This window comes from Astatotilapia calliptera, chromosome 10 (genome assembly GCF_964374335.1).
Source record: "Astatotilapia calliptera chromosome 10, fAstCal68.1, whole genome shotgun sequence".
Lineage (NCBI taxonomy): Eukaryota > Metazoa > Chordata > Actinopteri > Cichliformes > Cichlidae > Astatotilapia > Astatotilapia calliptera.
Genome location: NC_137431.1, coordinates 28,076,966 through 28,093,579, shown reverse-complemented (window position 1 = coordinate 28,093,579; position 16,614 = coordinate 28,076,966). Strand labels below are relative to the sequence as shown.

Sequence of the window (16,614 nt, the reverse complement as noted above, 5' to 3'; positions counted from 1 at the left end):
ATTGAATCAAGACTTGACTTAAACAGAACCTGTCTGGCAAAGTTAGGGACATCACCAATTTAGAAAGGGTTACAAATCCATTTCCAAGGCTTTGAGACTCCAGCGAAACAAATTGAGAGCCATTATATACAAATGGAGAAAACTTGGAACAGTGGTGAATCTTCCAAGGAGTAGCCAACATAATCAATGACTCATCCAGGAGGTTACAAAAGCAGTTCTTAGTGAAGGGTGGCACAACCAGTTATTAGGTTTAGGGGAAATTACTTTTTCCACATAGGGACAGGTAGGTTTCCATAGCTTTTTTTTGGATTAATTCAAGTTATCTTTGTCTATCAATAAAATTTCTTTGATGATCTGAAACATGTTAGTGTGCCAAAAAGGGGGGGGGGGATTCTTGATAATCGCAATATTTACAGTATATTTACAGTAAGTTACACCCCACATGCACATTAGCCAGTGTGCAGCCTATCCGGTTGTTCAGTGATGACGCGACGAATCCTACTTCCGGGTCTAAAGTAAGAATAATAATAAGAAAACGACATTGCTCATTTGCAGACAACGCTTCCTTTTATTACATGTGATGTTTGTGTCCTTATTTGATGTGAAACAGCCACAGGAAACTATATTTTAAGAAATCCACTATAAATGCTGAAGAAACTGTGGGAAGCAGGTGAGTACAGGTACACACACACAGTATAAAACTGATGAACATATTTGTGATTGGCCACAGACAACTGAGATTTCCTGTTAGCTTGCTTCACTTTAGGCTCAAAGTGTTCACAGCACACCGTGGTCAGCGCCATGTAGGCTTCGGGACGTGCTCTGATTCAAGAGTTATTCAAACTTCTTCAGGTGGTTGTAGAGAGACTGGACGTATGTAAACACACACATGGGGTCTGGCTTGTCCCCCATCTCCAGCATGTCGTCCACCTCGATCAGACGCAGACAGTCAGCCTGCTCTCTGAAACAGAAATAAAGGTGAATAAAACAGAAAGCAGTTCAATAAGCAATAAATGTATTTGCATATAAACAAAAACTAAAACAGCCGCTCTTTTTTTTAAAGCACATCCAAATGTGTACGACTGTAGATTATTATGTTTTATGAGCAAATCAATGCAACGTAAAATAGGAGTAAACTAGTGGCTGTTGTTGCCAGTGTCATGTTTACATAGTTCAAAGTTGTTTAGGATGTAAGCAAACAAAAGAACCCTCTCATGTAATTTTTTTAAAGAGTTAATAAATGTAATGAATAAATCTCCAGTGGCCACACCTTTGACAGTGCTGTTATTCAAAGGGTGATCTTCACTACACAAACAAAGTTAATGATTTATCAATTATTATTAATTTCATGACTAAACTATCAATTAGTGATGAAAGATTAATCTATTTGTTTGGGTATTAAATTTTCCCTTCTTTTTCTTGTAACAGTCATGCTAATGCTGAAAGTGATGTTGAAACAGGAAGTACTAGTGGGATTCTTGAGAGAGGATGCTTCACTATGGTAACCAAGGAAACAAGCCCACAAAATAAGTGGAAAAGGTTACATTTTAACCAAAACCATGAACGTCCTTTTAGTGCTTAAACTGATACATTTATCTTCTTCTTTCAGCTGCTCTCTTTTAGGGCTCGCTACATCATCTGCCTCCATCCCAACTTGTCCCACTGACCCCGCCGTCTGTCTCCAGACTCTTTCCTGTCACTGGTGCTCAGTATGAACCTGCCTGTGTTTGAATCATTATTAACTGACAAATTAGACACTTAGCAATTAGCACTGTGTTTGAAAACATTAGCAAAACAAAGCAATCACTGCTATGATTTCCTATTGGAGCCATGCTACGTAAATGAAATAAGTCAAATTTAAAAAAAAAATACATGGATGGAAAAACTGTAATCCAGAAATCATTTTTAGAGTGATATTCATTGAGAATAAGGTTATACATTTATGGGGGGGAAAGTCCAATATTCACTGAGACTCTTTGAATTTACTTCTCACATGTAAGGCTTTAAAATTCCAATCTCCCTTGTGTTTTCTCACAAATTTATGACTTTATATTTCCAAATATATCAAACTTTTTTCCCTTAATTATTTTAATCCAGTAAAACCTGAACTGAATTGGCAGAAAATTGTAATTTTGTTTATCAAGCCTTCTGTAAGTATCAGAATGCATATATTAGTTTTAATTTTTGTAATAATTGCTATAGCCAACCACTTGGGCAATTTATTCCTCACAGTTTTTAAATCTTAAACAAACCAAAGTAGGTTAGAGTTAAAAATTACACTGATGATGTAACGTTCTCATAAATTCATGCATCAAACACGATACACTTGACGTTACAGGGTTAAACCTGGTAAATTTAGTTTTTTGTTGCAAGAGTGTCACCTCTCCTGGCTTCAGCAATTTATTATTCCACCTAAAACAGACCTTTTATCACACTGCACAGTCACTCAGTGGCTCTTCGAGCCAGCTTACTCTGCGGTGGTGAAGGCCAGCTCCAAGTTGTGTTTGCGGTTTGAAGAGTCCAGAGAGTTGTAGTCAAACTCCAGAGGGAAGAAGGAATGGACCAGGGCGCAGAAGGCCATCCCATCGCTCCAGCTGGACGAGAAGTTCTGAATGTCTATGTTCTGAGAGAAAAACAGTCATGTGTTTCTTTTTCATTTATTTATTCACTCAGAGCAAAGCTGGCAATATTCACTAATACACAGTATCTCTTCCTGATGAAATTACCAGCCAGAAAGCTCAAGAGGTGAAGACCGCCCGTCCATAAAGTTCAATCTTTGCTTTGCTATGAACCTCTTTATGGATACAGCTTATTAACCAAGCTTTCTAGCGGTAGCTGATAACTTAGCACGCAACCTGAAAAAGACTTCATGTTGGCAAATCGAATGAGTCCAGAGTGCAGCAGCCAGAGGTCAACCACTGGTTTGCCAGATCCCATTCTGACGCCTTGAGATTGGTGTTTTCAGATCAGTGCTGAAAGCAGTGTCTTTACTGTCTTTAACTGATGTTTTGCAGATATGTGACCACTAACCATGTGACGTTAACTTGTCCACCATTGTAAAACTCACAGTGACAGTGTAAGACCAAGTGACAAGAAAAATTGCCAACCAACTAAGTGATAGGCGGAGGTTGATGCAAAAATGATTGCCAAAGCCTCTGTCACACAGATCTATAGATTAGCCCCCAACCATCTGGAAACTCCTGTTGCTAGCGAAAGGTATGTATTCTCCAACTGGCTGGCAAAAATGACTGCAGTCATAGTTTGAATGGAAGTGATGGACGTCTCTAAAACACCGTCTAGCTACACTCCAAGCTGTAGTGAAACTTGAAAAAGTGCAACACAGACCAAAAACGCAGACAATTTGCCTTCCAAGTAAAAGCTCCACCTTTTGAAACATGTTGGTCGCAGCACTAAAGTGAAACTTTTATTTTGAAGGTGAACCTTCTTGATTTACGGTTTGCATTGCACTATTTCAAGTTTTACTATTGCTCAGCTACTTGTTAGTAAGTATTTGCAGACAAACACAAAAAAACTAAAGACATCAGGGGCAATCTGGTCGCAATTAATACAACCACTAGGAAGATTTTTGTGAAAGACCTTCTTTGAACCTAGTTTCACCCAGTGAGAGCCAGAAACCTCCAGGAAATATTGTCAACCTATCAGGGAATATACACATTTTTCCACAGCACCAGTGATTGTATCACATCCAAAAAAAAAAAAGGGCTTCCCATTGAACTTTGTGATTTCCTTCCTCTTTGGAGCTAAGAGTCCACCCAAACACAAGAGATATCAATGGAAAGACCAGGATGTCTTCTATTTATTCGATCAGGACTTATTAGGATAGCTCAAATAAGTCAAAAGATATAGACCAAAAACAAATGTCCATTACAGAGGACATAAATGAATCGGCTGGTTCTCAGGAGGATATGGCGGGCAACTCTGGAACAACCTCAGTGAGACTAAAACTTATCTCCCCCTGGTGGCTGTTAAAAAGAATGCAGGTTCAAGGCATTTCCACAGATCCATCTTTTCCATCTATCTTTTAGATGTCTGTCGTCCAGAAACCAGTGGGTGACATCATGGTGACTACACCCATCCTTTATATACAGTCTGTGGAAATAACCATCAGATACAGTACTGGAGCAGAATGGTAGTTTTATACCTTTATTTTTCCCCCCAGCTGTCACAAACAATGAAGCTATTCAAATGTTCAAGTTTTAAAAATAATGATAGAAAAATTAGTTTTAGAGCTACTAACTGGAAGAGAACAGAAATGTATATCCAGCTTGTCATACCTGATAGCCAATGGTTTTGGAGCGACACCACTCCAAGAGGATCTGTTTTATACCACTGGCACTGGACACGCCAAAGCTCTGAGACCGCTTCAGTTTAGGCTTCGAGTCTTTTGGCCTGTTGGAGACAAACACAGCTTATTTTATGGCAGAATAAAGAGTGAAAAAAGGTGAAAAAGCAGAACTTATTTTGTATTCTGTTACTTTATAGGCTCTGAGTTCATCCTCTCAAACAAGGCTCGCTTTGCTTGAGCGCCATTGGAGCGTGGAAGCGTTTGGGACTTCATCACGTCCTGCTTAAAGTCGCCCCCCACTGGCTTGTTCGCTCTCCTGTGGAGAAACAGCGGACAACAACACGAAACATCAGGATGGAGTTGGATGAAGTTTGACTGAAGCAGCCATTCAGATTAATCAGGGCTGTTGATCAAAACTTACTTCTCCAAATTAGGTGAGAAGCCAGATTTTATGATTGATTTGGAGGGAAGTAATTTTTCTGTAAAAAAAAAAGGGGGGGGGGTGGCAACAAGTGATGAGTAGGCATAACCAGAGAGAACTCACAAGCTTCTTTTATCTGTTTTAATAGGCCTGAAGAAGCTTTACCTGCAGACTGAGGGAAGCTCACACTTCTCTTTAAACTGGGGCTGGGTGTCTTAAGTACTGGCACTAAATTGAAAACAAGAGTCAAGAGTTAAAGGAAGATACAACATAAAAATAAATAACAGGTAATAATAACTGTAAAAATAATGGAAATAGGAACAGATGAGAAGCAGACGGCCTCGGTCAGACTCACCACGTTTAAAGGGATACTCTCCAGGTTTCACTGCAGCGTCCTGTGAAGCTGAAAGGCTTGAAGACTGAACCGTTAAAGCAGACGAAGAAGACTCCGTGTTGGGTTTGGTCATGGCAGAGAGAGGCGAGTGGGGCTTGGCTTCACTGGTGTCTAAAGAGGAGATGAAATAAAGCGTGTTTTAAAAATAGGGGGCCAAACAAAACACCGTTGCTGATACTTCGGCAGTGCACGCACCACGTCTAAATGGATATTCGCAGCGCTTTATCGTCGGTGACTCTGGCATCGAAGGGTTTGGCGCTGAAACCGCTTTGGGATCAGATTTAGATGAAGCAGGAGTGTCAGAGCTGCTTTTGGTTAACACTGTGAGAGGAAGATGGGGGAGAGTCTGAGACACAGAGGCTGACTGATCCTGGGATGCCTGGGGCCTTTGTTCCTTCGCTCCACCTGCACAGATGGAGATGATACAGCATTAAAACAGGAAAGAACCTAAATCACTAAAAAACCTAAAGTGTAAAACACTTAAAGACACTTCTCCACTGTTGGGTTCACAATGGAAAAAAAAGTCAAGACTAGGTTTTCCTGAACCCACACAGAGCCCTGATCCAGGCCTGACCACAAGCTTTAAAGAGGAAAGTTTTCATTCTAATCTTAAAAGCAGTGTTTTGCATTTTTCCCTCTGAAAGCAACTGAAACCGTTAATCAAAATAGTTGCTGAATAAATGTTTGTCAATCAGCTAATTAATAAACTAATTGCTAAAGTTTTAATACAAATATGTTACCTTGAAATCAAAATGATTTAACAAACATGACATCTTCTTTCTGTAGAAATGTTTTAGACATAATTGTAAAATATGTAATTCAGACAAAAACTAACTCTTACTTGTGACATTGTAGCATATGCAGGAAAATGTTAGCGAAAAAAATATGTTCACAGTAAAAATATGTCTACATATTATGACGGTAAAAATTAAAATGATGTCTTGTTTCTTAATTTACAGCCACTAACTGTTTCTACTACGGAGATCTACTGTTTTGGATTTTACAGTTTATTTCTGCTGCCATTTTAAAGTTTTTTAACAAACTTTTTTTTACAGTGTCGGAGCTGGCTGTGTTAAAATATGTTCAGAGTTTCTGTGTGAAATCATCTGTAAGCACCACATTTTTGATGATCCTTTTCATATTTTGCATGCTGTAAGTGTGATACAGATTCTCTGCTGCAGGAACATTTTTTACTACAGCTGTTCCTGAATGTACCCAGGACTGAGCGTAAACTTAGAGGAGATCCTGCTTTTGCTGTAGCAGCTCCAAAACTGTGGAACAATCTCCCTTTAGAGATTAGACAGGCCTCCTCTCTGCCTGTTTTTAAATCACTCCTGAGAACCCACCTCTTTACCCTGACCCCTGACACCGTGTGAGATGTTGGTTTTAGTTTTAGTTTTATTTTAGTTGAATCTATGTTGCTCTATCTTGTTTTTTAATATAGGGCTGTTTTAATTTTTCATGTATTAGGTGTTTTATTTATTTATTTTTGCTGTTTTCTGTTATTCTATTGTTTTTAACTTATTTTCTGTACAGCACTTTGGTCCTGTGCTGGGTATTTTAAAGTGCTTTATAAATAAAATTGGATTGGATTGCATTGGATTGGATTTACCTGATGATCTATAATTTACTATCTAAATAAAAGGAAGTCGTGTGGTTAAGCTACAGCAGCGCAAACTGGCACTGATGTTATTTCGCTTATATTTCGCTTCAAGCTCTAACGAACGTAACAAGGTGGAAACATCAGCATGTTTGTTGGCATACCATCATAAAAAGGGGGAAACTATTTTTTGTCAATTATTTAATTAAGTTTTGTGCTAATGCTAGCTATTACCTTTGGATACTTCATGCTAGACTCTAGCATGAAGTATCCAAAGGTAATAGCTAGCAGCATGTATTGCTCTAGCAGCTAGAGCAATACACACTGAGTAGCTTTCAGTGTTAAATTGAATGATTACCTCTAAACAGCTGTCCTGTTAGAAATAAATGGCAGCAGTGAGAGTAGAATAAATAGATCAAAAGATTAAAGGTATTCTGCAGTGCTGCTCTCTTGCTGTTCTTCTCTCTCCATCACCCTTTGCTGTCTCATTCTTATTTTTAAAATCTTTTTTGGGTATCTTTATCCCCTGCTCCTCTGATGATGTGTCTGACTGAAGTAGGCAACACTCAGCAGGCCAATTTTGAGCACATGAACGATGAAATTACACATAGAGCGCTCAGAGCCTGGAACAGAAAGCGTACCCGTTGTCTCTTAGTGTGACTTTAGGTTTTGTCGAGCCAAGAAAAAAAAGAATGGATTTGTTGAAAGTACTGCACCTCTCTGTCACAGTATAGGGGTGCAAAGATCGTCTGATACTGCTGACACGGATGCTGCCTCACTCTGTTTTCCTCACTTTGTCGTAGGTGAGTTTGTTTTCGCTGATGAAATCATAACTAAGCTAAAAAAAAGGTGGATTTTGTAACCAACAGAAAGTTAAATTGATCCAGGAGTTTGCTGAATACCTACGGACCGTGAAAAAAGACGCCACCTCGTCAATGAATTAAAACTAAAGAACTAAAAATGACTTCATGTGTTTATTTTGCACTTCATATATTTCATGGTATCAGCTAAATTGTATATCTTGAATGACAGGTGAACTTCTGCTCTCTGTATTTAAAATCAAGGCCACTTATGCATAGACATTTTCATATTTAATTGAGGACTAAATTCCTCCAGGCGCCCTGACCTGATACTTTTTGTATTATAAGGTGTGTCCATGTCCTGAAGGTTAGCATCCTAACAAATAATCATAAAGAGAAACTAACTGACCTCTTATAAAAGGATATTCTCCGGCTTCGCCTGCTGCTTTAGGTGCTGCAGACTGAGCGGGTTTAGCTGCCTCTGAACTGGCTCTAGTTGTCATGGCCGTCACCGGAAGATGAGGCTGGGGTTCATCAGCATCTGAAAAAGAAATAATCCAAAGTCCAAATGGAAGTGATGGCTTTTGTTGTAGTTTGTTGTTGTTGTCAGTAGTGTTCGGTTCACAACAGCAGTCGTCTCAAGGTGCTTTTTACTGTAAGGTAAATTGTCTAGTCTACAATATTAGACAGGTTCCCCACATGGAACTTCAGAGTTGGCTTTTGACACTGAAAAAAAAAACAAAAATTGTGCATTTACAGTTGCCATGCCATGCTAAGGATTTGTTTGATAGCACTCATCTCATACTCAAAACAAGACGAAAATCCAAGAAACTCAGTGAAGATCGAAGAAGGAGAATTGTAGATTTACACAAGCTGGGAAGGTCTCTTTGATTAATTTCTAAACAACTGCAGATTCCAAGGTTATTAGTTCAAAAATTCTATATAAATTATATGGATGTCCCACCAATGTGCCGAGAGAGAGGAAATTGGTTAGGATGTTCATGAACAAGCCAGGAACCACCAAGGCTCAAGCCTGCCATGAACATGAAACTGTTGGAATACCAGCACCTCTGTCCACAGTGAAACGGTGCAGAGAAAGAAGCCTCTGCTCCAAAAACGATTCCTTCAAGCTTGACCCAAATCTGCAGCTGCCCACGTCAAAAAGCCAACTGACTTCTGAAGAAACGTTTTATGGTCAGATGAGGCAAAGATTAAGCTATCTGGCCACAATGACAAAGAAAGGGTGAAGTTTACAAACCTAAGAATACCGTACCAACTTTCAAGCATGGTGGTGGTAGCATCATGCTCTGGGGCTATTTTGCTGCCAGAGGCACTGGTACGTTATAAACAGTGGATGGAATAAGAAAAAAGCAAAACTACCTCAAAATAATTCAACTTCACCTCAAATAAACAGCTGTATAGTTGAAACTGAGTGTTCCAACAAGACAATGATCCCAAGCACACATTAGAGCTGGTTAGCTAAGATTGAGTTCCTTGAATGGCCTCGCCAAAGATCAACCTCAACCTATTGAACATTTGTGGACTATGCTTAAAGACAAAGTCGATCGTGGGAAATCAACCAATTTAAATGAATTTTACCAAAAAGAGGGGTCAAATATTCAGTCGTGAATGTAAAGAAGCTTGATGGATATCAAAAGCAACGTGCATTTAACCAAATATTAGTGAGCATGTATGTATAAATAAAAGAACAGATAAAAAAGAAACAGCACTAAAAAACACAAATTACCATGACTTTCTTCCCCAAGATTAGTGTACATAAACTTCTGATCACAACTGTAAATACAATCCACTGCAGTGCACAGTTTTACAGCTCAGTTTTAATGCCAATATAAATATCTGCAAGCGCAAACAACATCTGGGTTTTATGGCATGAAATAAGATGGAATAAGTATAACCAGTGAGAGGAAATGCATTTTAAAATGGGATATTTTGGATTCTGTGAGGTATATACAAAACACTGCAAGCAAAATACAGAAAAATATTTGGTTTTGTGGATATCATTTCGGGTTTTTTAGACTTGCATGCATTTACTTTGTTCCCTGGTATTATTCAACGTCAGTGTAGCAGATGAAACATAAAAGCTCAAGTTTGAGCTGAAGATCACTTTAAATGTCTTTCTGTAAATCCAACCATAAAGGACATGAACTGACCGGGCCTGCTGGGCGTTTCCACAGATGAAGACTCTGAGGTCGGTTTGGTGATGGCGGTCAGAGCTCGGTGGGACTGAGGAGCAGCTTCTGCAGTCTGGGTTACATCAGGGTCTGCAGAGAACACGAACCCAACAATGAAACCAGCTTGAAGAGTAAAATGTCTGGATGTGCAGGTGAAGCTGCCTACCTTCCTGTTTCTCTTGCGCGGTGGTGGCTACATGAGCGATATTCTTCTCCCCTCTTGCTTCAGTTCCCTGTTTAGGTGAGGCAAAGAAGTCAAAACACCCACTTCTTTTATTTCGATGAACAATTATAAACTAACATTATCATTACTGAGGATTTTTTGATGATTAAAGCATTTTCAGGGTTCAATGATCACTTTGAGGGAACGTCCAATAAAATCATCGTTGCTTCATGTGGCTGTGTTTGTAAGAGTGGAGATATTGGACATTAGCATTTTGGAAAGCATGAGGGGGTGGGATGAGGAGCAAATGAGTCGATCATTTGCATGTTAAACAAGTTATGCAACATATACAGTGTTTATATTGTGTTTATACATTTGCGTTGGTAACTTTATTCACTGGACCTCTCACAGTTTGCTTTTGTTGTGCACAGCTAAAATTAATTTTAGACCTTTATCACTCATCGCAAACTTGTTTGTGTGTGTGCGTGTCTGTGCTCACTTCTCTGGATGTGTGATCTTCAGCTGTTAACGGCTGACAGCTTCTCCTTTAATGACAGCTGTGGCCAACAAACCCGTGTTCCCACTGAGAGGCTATTTTAGATTTTGCAATCAGCCCCTTTGCAAGAGTTTCCGCTGCACTCTTCTTACGTCCCAATATAGCCCCAAATGGATGCTTTGGAAACGAGAGTTAGGTTGAGCAGCTTCAACAGCACCTAAGTATATCAGCACAAAGCTTTGGCCTGTATTCAGTCCACCTCCCACCCCGGAGCCTTTTGCTTTCCAGAGACGAGCAGTGCTCATAGCACAGCGTATATATCCAGTCTGTCATCGAGAGGGAGATTAGCACCATGATCATCTGAAGGCTCCACAGTAGCTGATGTCTGACTCCATCTGACCCTCGATAGTATCTGCAACCTCTAAATGGGTTTACACCCAACAACCTCCTTCTTAGAAACATGCTTTGGTTAGATACCAACACACAAACACAGTGGTGGCTATCCCTTACAACAAAGAAAATAAAATTATAGGTTCAAACCTCCTGGTCAGCTTGGGCTCAAGTTTGCAGGGGGTGCTCTGGCTTCCTCCCCGAGCCCAGTGATTTACCTGAATTAGCTGAAGGTGTGGATGTGAGCATGAATATCTGTCTGTCTCTGTGTTAGCCCTGTGATGGACTGGTGACCTGTCCAGAGTGCACTACACCTCTCAAACAGTCTCAAGTGGGATGGGCTCCAGCCCCCTGAAAACCTAGCTCTAGAAAAATTAACAAGATGGATGAATGGATGCAAGCAATCAAGCTAATGCACTTTTCTTAACGATAGATTATAACTCCCTTCTGGAGTTCCACTCAGCTCTATATAGCATTTTAACTTCTTTAACCTCATTGTTTTGGTTTAATATCCTTTTGATGTTCTCTTTAGTTCCATGTATCAGTCACTTCATTTTCAACGTGCAGTGAGAGTTACTAACAAGCTGATTCATAGAAAACTCATGCAAAGCATTTTAAAAAGTATTTATTAAGTGTGTGTTTAGATTCTTCAGATATCTTCCAGTCGTGTTGTTTCCAGTCTGCCGGGTGTTTATAGGTATTATTTAAGAAGTTGAAGTTGAGTATGAACATCTGGTGTTGACAGCAGAGATTTCCTGCTGGTCACTAAAGACACTACATCTTAAGGCATGTGGCTCTGGCAATAAACAATAACTACTTGAATGACAGCCACTGTTTTCGAGTACAGTCTCTCATCCGAGCGTCCATGGAGCCAGATTTATTTTATCCAGTCCTACTAACTGTTTATCCTGGATAATATGAAGAGTGACGGCAGATCAAGCAAGTTAAGAAGCCATCTCTGAGGCTGAAAAAAGAAGACTAAGTTGAAAGAGGCTGAAAACTGCAGGTCCTCTAGTGGCCACTTGGGGTTGCCTCCAAAAGGAAGTGAAACCCCATCAATCTCTTTACATCAGAAATAAATAGTCTGGTGCAAAAGAAGGGTTTGATGTTTATAGCTAATTTTAGCTAACTTTACTGGGGGGGATTTTCTTTGAATAATGAGGCTTAACATTAGGGGCGTGGCCACCTTTATTGACACTGACACTTTGTTATTGACTGCTGCCACTTCTGGTAAAAAAATTCCACATAAAAGCCCCCCAAAAATGCGGTAAGTCTGCATATCCATATCCAGAACACAGTGAGTGATTTACCGTTAGTTACTTCCATCTTTTATATACAGTCTCTTTGTTAAAGTTGAAAATGATGGAGTAAAGAATCATGTGAGATCATTTAAAAACTTGGGGGGGGGGGGGGGGGGTCTGCTGTGTGTTAGACTAGTGGGGGATCAATGTTTGGGAAAAGACCAGGTGACCTCAGCAAACAGAAATGCTGGCAGGGCGAGCACTTTGGCGGGACAGCTGGTTGTCTCTCTCAGGGTTTGTGCTGGGGGAGAGTTTATCCGACAGGGATATAGATGCAATTCAACTTTCCATTAGGAGATCTGAGACTTGGACTGGCGGGGAAACAAGGTTCCTGAGTGGTTAGAGGATGTGGATTTATTTATACACCTGTCATCAGAGTGTGCATGTGAGTTATATCGAACAATCCCCCCTCGTACGTGCACCGAGGCCGCCGTTGGAAGCGTGTCGTGCAGCGTGCCGTTCTTATTTGTGCCCTTTTCATTAAATCCGCTTCGCCCTTGATTGTGCATCAAGCGATCACTTCAGCGTGATTCTCTTGCTTGCATGTTTGCTGGTGCTTATGTGTGCTAGAAAGTTGCAGTTGTTGGTGAGCATGCAGAAGCTCAGAAGAGCTGCAGCTCTCTTTTGAATCGCAAAGCCAAAAATACACTTGCCCTTTGGAGGACCTGCTCTTATAAAAGCGGGTCATGAGGATGAGAAGGCTGAGAATGGGGGGTGGGGGAGAGGGTAAGTGTGTGTGTTTGTGGTGGGGTTAGTTTCAAAAAGGATGATTACACAGAATCTCATTAGTGCTTAAATTAAACTGAATGGTATTACTCTGTTATTACTGGACTATTAACATGAACTTATTATGCTTTTTCTAAACTTCTGTCATATGTGTTTATACATATAGTAATAAAGTTTTAAATACTGAGATCAGTGAATGTAAATGTAACCCCTGTGAGTGAAAAGCTCAGGCTTCAATCTGCTCCAAATACTCAATTTCAGGCTGTTTTTTTCTACTCTTGGCTCTCTGTGATATCAGTGACGATGGATGTCCTAATATGGTCATCCCAGATACACAGCTCTGGCTCCAGCTTTTCTAATCTTTTGTTTGTGAGGGACAGCCAATCAGAAGAAAGCTTAATTCAACAGGATTAATTCAATGGCTACACCAAAGCCCTGTATAAGATAAACCAGGATTAATTGAACTCTTTCCCCCTTAAAGACACCTTAGTATATAATCAGTGATAACCACTAGACCTCTGTCCTCTTTACAGTGTAGAGGGCTTACTATAGATCCCTCAGCTGTGTCCTCTTCATGAACAGAGATCAGGTAGGCTTACTTCATCTGTTCTTTTAAGGGTTATTTGGAAAGGAGCAGTTTTCATGATGCAGTCATGGCTGCATAAAATGATTGTACACAAATGTGATTTCTGTTAAGAAGCATCCAGTTAAGAGGGATGTTGCAGCAATGCAAAAAGAATTTTGGAAGGAGCTCAGAGCATTCATGTGGAGAGAGTTTGCTTAACAGCGATGCTGGACGGGGTCAGGCGTGCCTGTCGTTGAGTTCGTCGGTGCCCTCCAACACTAAAAGCTGTCATTTGTGAAGGCAGGTGGCATATAATCGCATTTCAGATGGTTATTTTACTACAGCCTTAAAATACAAAAGCAGATTGGGGGTTTTTCAGTTTGTCTTTGCCAGTTTTTCTTATTTTAATTTGATGTATGTGTGTTTGTGTGTCAAGGTTAATATTCCTGAAAAAAAAAAAAAAATTAACTTTGGAGGTCAACCCCAAAGGGTCACACTCCACCTCTGGTGAATTTCCACACACATGGAGATGAGTTGTCCAGCTAACAAACAGATAACAGAACCCATCACCCAACCTTGTTGGTGGAGATACTACAATTGTTGCTGCTCTATAACCTGTATGAATGTGAAGAACCTTTAGGCTAGGGACACATTTCTTGGTTCTAGAAGCGTCTTAATTTGCGACTGGAGTCACCTAATCACCTGTCAGCAGGGTGACAAGTGATGCAGGCTGTAGCATGCAGGTAAACAGTCTATGTGGAGAGAGAGAAAAGAGAACTATCCTTGAAATCCTGGCTACGCTATATGACAAAGTTTATCTGGATGTGTAAACAATAAGTAGATTAAAGAAAAAAGCATCAGGCTTTTTGATTTTATGTTTTTGAAGTCTTCACACTCACAAACGTACCCCTAAAGTCTTCTGTGGTTCCCTCATGTTGTTCTTTTTAATCATCTGAGACCACTGCCACTGCTAATTACTGATCTTACAGGGTTGGACATATTCTACTACGTATTTCTTTATTCAGTGGAAATACAGGCTGAATACTCACATTAATCTCAGCATTTCTCTTTGCTCTCCATGGAGGAGGGGCTGGGGTAGCAGCTTGGCTCGATCCTCCACTGAGCCCAGACGCTTCGTAGGACGTGGCCTGACCCGGCTGGTTGTTTTCAGAGTTAAACAGACCCTTCTGCTCCTCCTGGCTCTTGGATTGAATTTGTATATGGCCGTTCTCTAGTCTTTGCTCCTTGCTCTTCCCTTTCGCCTCAGTCTTCACCCCTGAGAGACCCTCCACCAGGTGGCTGAGGGCCTCCAGCTTGGCCCTGAGCTGCAGGTTCTCCTCCTGGAGTCTGGTAACTGCCTCAGCCAAAGGTCCATTGGAAATGCACATTTCCTCAATCCTCTGCTCAATGCGATGCTTGAAAGCACTAACGTCCACGTGCACCTCCCTTACAGCGGCTTCTAGCGTGGCCTCGAAGTGAACGAGAGCCTCGTTCATCACTGCCTCCTGACCCCGCTCTGTAGCTTCATCCATGGTTTCTTCAGCAACCCTCAACGCCCCTTAGTTTCAATCCAGAAACGGGGCCTCAGCAAAAATCTCTAAAGCAAACCTTCAACTTCTACCCTATCCCCTCAAATTAAACCAATCAAATAAGTCTGCACTCTCTTCTCACTCCTTCTAAAAGTGTTTCAAGGACATCCGACGTTTTCCATTAAAGTTTTTCCAGTAAAGTCACAGGACGTTTCAAAAGGAGGTTGCAGACAGACTCCTTTGACCGCAACTCACTGAAGTCCCATCAAGCTCCATGGAGGATTTCTCTCAACATGCGTGTTCTCTTACTCTTCCCTCTCATCTGGCCAAAGCAAGAGCAGAGAGTTGTTATTTATAAGTCATGGAAAACTCGTGCACAATGACATCTTGGAAAAAGAGATTATGTGCTGCACGGGCAGATCGTTTTCTCAGTGCGCGTAGGAGATGATCAAATTAACCTTTCAAAGGAATTCAGTTGAAGTGGCAAATGATTTTCTGCCACCCTCCTCCGTGGCAGGGCATCTACTACTGAATTTTCCTGGACGTTTTACCCTCCCCGCTGGCCCTGCTGCCCAGCGTGGTGTATGAGCTAAAATGTGCCTCTTCAGATTGGGAGCAACAGGTTTGTGTGTTTATTTTGGGACATAAAGGGGACGGGAAAACATGAAACAGGAGGAGGGGCCAGAATTGTTCAAGTGTTTTGTCTCTGGGGGGGTTGGCGGTCCTGGTGGGGGTGATCACGGTCCTCATTGGTACATTTTTAAGCTTTATGAAATCATAGTTACTTTACAGTAAATGAAAAATGAAAGGATAAGTCACAAGTAATTTTATAATTTATGCTTATATATTGTATAATGTAGCTGATATGAGATAAATGCAAATTTTTTAAAAATGTTTAGTCACAATGAGCAATATCCCTTAAACAGCATGAGCTTACAGCTAGAAACTCATCAGGGTTTTTTTGCCTACGCTAAAATAGCTTTTTGAATTTTGTGACTTTTTCTGTGTAAACAACTTGCTCAGACTAAACCTGTCTTTCTGACATTTGAGCGTTCTGCAGTTTTTATGCTATGTTGGCAAAAAATATCAAATATAACTGTCACACTGTCCTTCCACTGATAGCTTCATTAGTGTAAATGACATTTTCTGGTGGTGTAATATCAGTTGTTTTTAGAAAGAAGAGAAATAAATATGCACATTACTGCACTTTGAACTGTGTTTTTTTTATTTTTTTTTTTATTATTATATTGTATGTAATTGACTGTTTTTGTTTTTATTTGTCTTCATCGGTGGAATTTATGGGCTGATCCAGCCTGTACAAATACAACCTCATACTACCTCAAACTTCATCTTTTTGTTTGCCATCCCTTCAGATATCATAAACAGTATATGAAAAAGAACTAAAAGACTCCTGAATCAAAATCTGTGACAGAAACAGTAAGTGCGATCAATTTCTAACCAAAAAAAAAAAACGTAATTTTTTTTAAGCCTAATTTAAGTTCAAACTCAACAACTAAAATAAAAAATAAATAAATCATATTTTACCCACAGTTCCATAGATGCAGATTTTATGTCACAGTAAACTTCAAATTAAACTCATTTTAGAAAATGTCCCAAAATCATTTAAAATTACTTATATAAAAAAGGGCAATTTCTTATGGTATTCTGTTAAAATATCTTTGATTTCTTAACAGTGGTAAATGACTTTAAATGTAACTTAATCTCCATAGC

General features: G+C 40.1%; 1 protein-coding gene and 1 long non-coding RNA gene across 3 annotated transcripts; one reads left to right on the top strand and one right to left on the bottom strand.

The window, feature by feature from the left end:
• Window positions 1–545: 545 nt before the first annotated feature.
• LOC113030676 (uncharacterized) lies at window positions 546–15,513 on the bottom strand. 2 transcript variants are annotated; one of them, XM_026182330.2, is made up of 13 exons: window positions 15,342–15,513; window positions 14,404–15,205; window positions 9,880–9,946; window positions 9,693–9,803; window positions 7,931–8,062; window positions 5,317–5,526; window positions 5,083–5,232; window positions 4,893–4,955; window positions 4,728–4,785; window positions 4,497–4,622; window positions 4,296–4,410; window positions 2,472–2,623; window positions 546–961 (listed from the first exon to the last, which is right to left on the bottom strand). In XM_026182330.2, the coding sequence occupies exons 2-13, from the start codon at window positions 14,884–14,886 to the stop codon at window positions 835–837; spliced, it is 1,794 nt and encodes a 597-aa protein (XP_026038115.1). In that variant the 5' UTR covers window positions 14,887–15,205; window positions 15,342–15,513; the 3' UTR covers window positions 546–834. The 2 variants fall into 2 exon arrangements, with proteins under 2 accessions (XP_026038115.1, XP_080163441.1); XM_080307315.1 differs by having other exon boundaries at window positions 14,404–15,485.
• On the top strand, window positions 1,429–1,885 carry LOC145431467 (uncharacterized). The gene is made up of 2 exons (XR_013911777.1): window positions 1,429–1,501; window positions 1,610–1,885. It is a non-coding gene; the product is annotated as an uncharacterized LOC145431467 (long non-coding RNA).
• Window positions 15,514–16,614: the final 1,101 nt, after the last annotated feature.

Coding starts and splice junctions, on each gene's coding strand:
- LOC113030676 (XM_026182330.2), bottom strand. CDS start 14,886: ATGGATGAAGCTACAGAGCGGGGTCAGGAGGCAGTGATGAACGAGGCT. Junction 4,623..4,727: donor TTCTCACCTAATTTGGAGAA/GTAAGTTTTGAT, acceptor GTTTCTCCACAG/GAGAGCGAACAAGCCAGTGG. Junction 962..2,471: donor CTGGCCTTCACCACCGCAGA/GTAAGCTGGCTC, acceptor TTTCTGTTTCAG/AGAGCAGGCTGACTGTCTGC.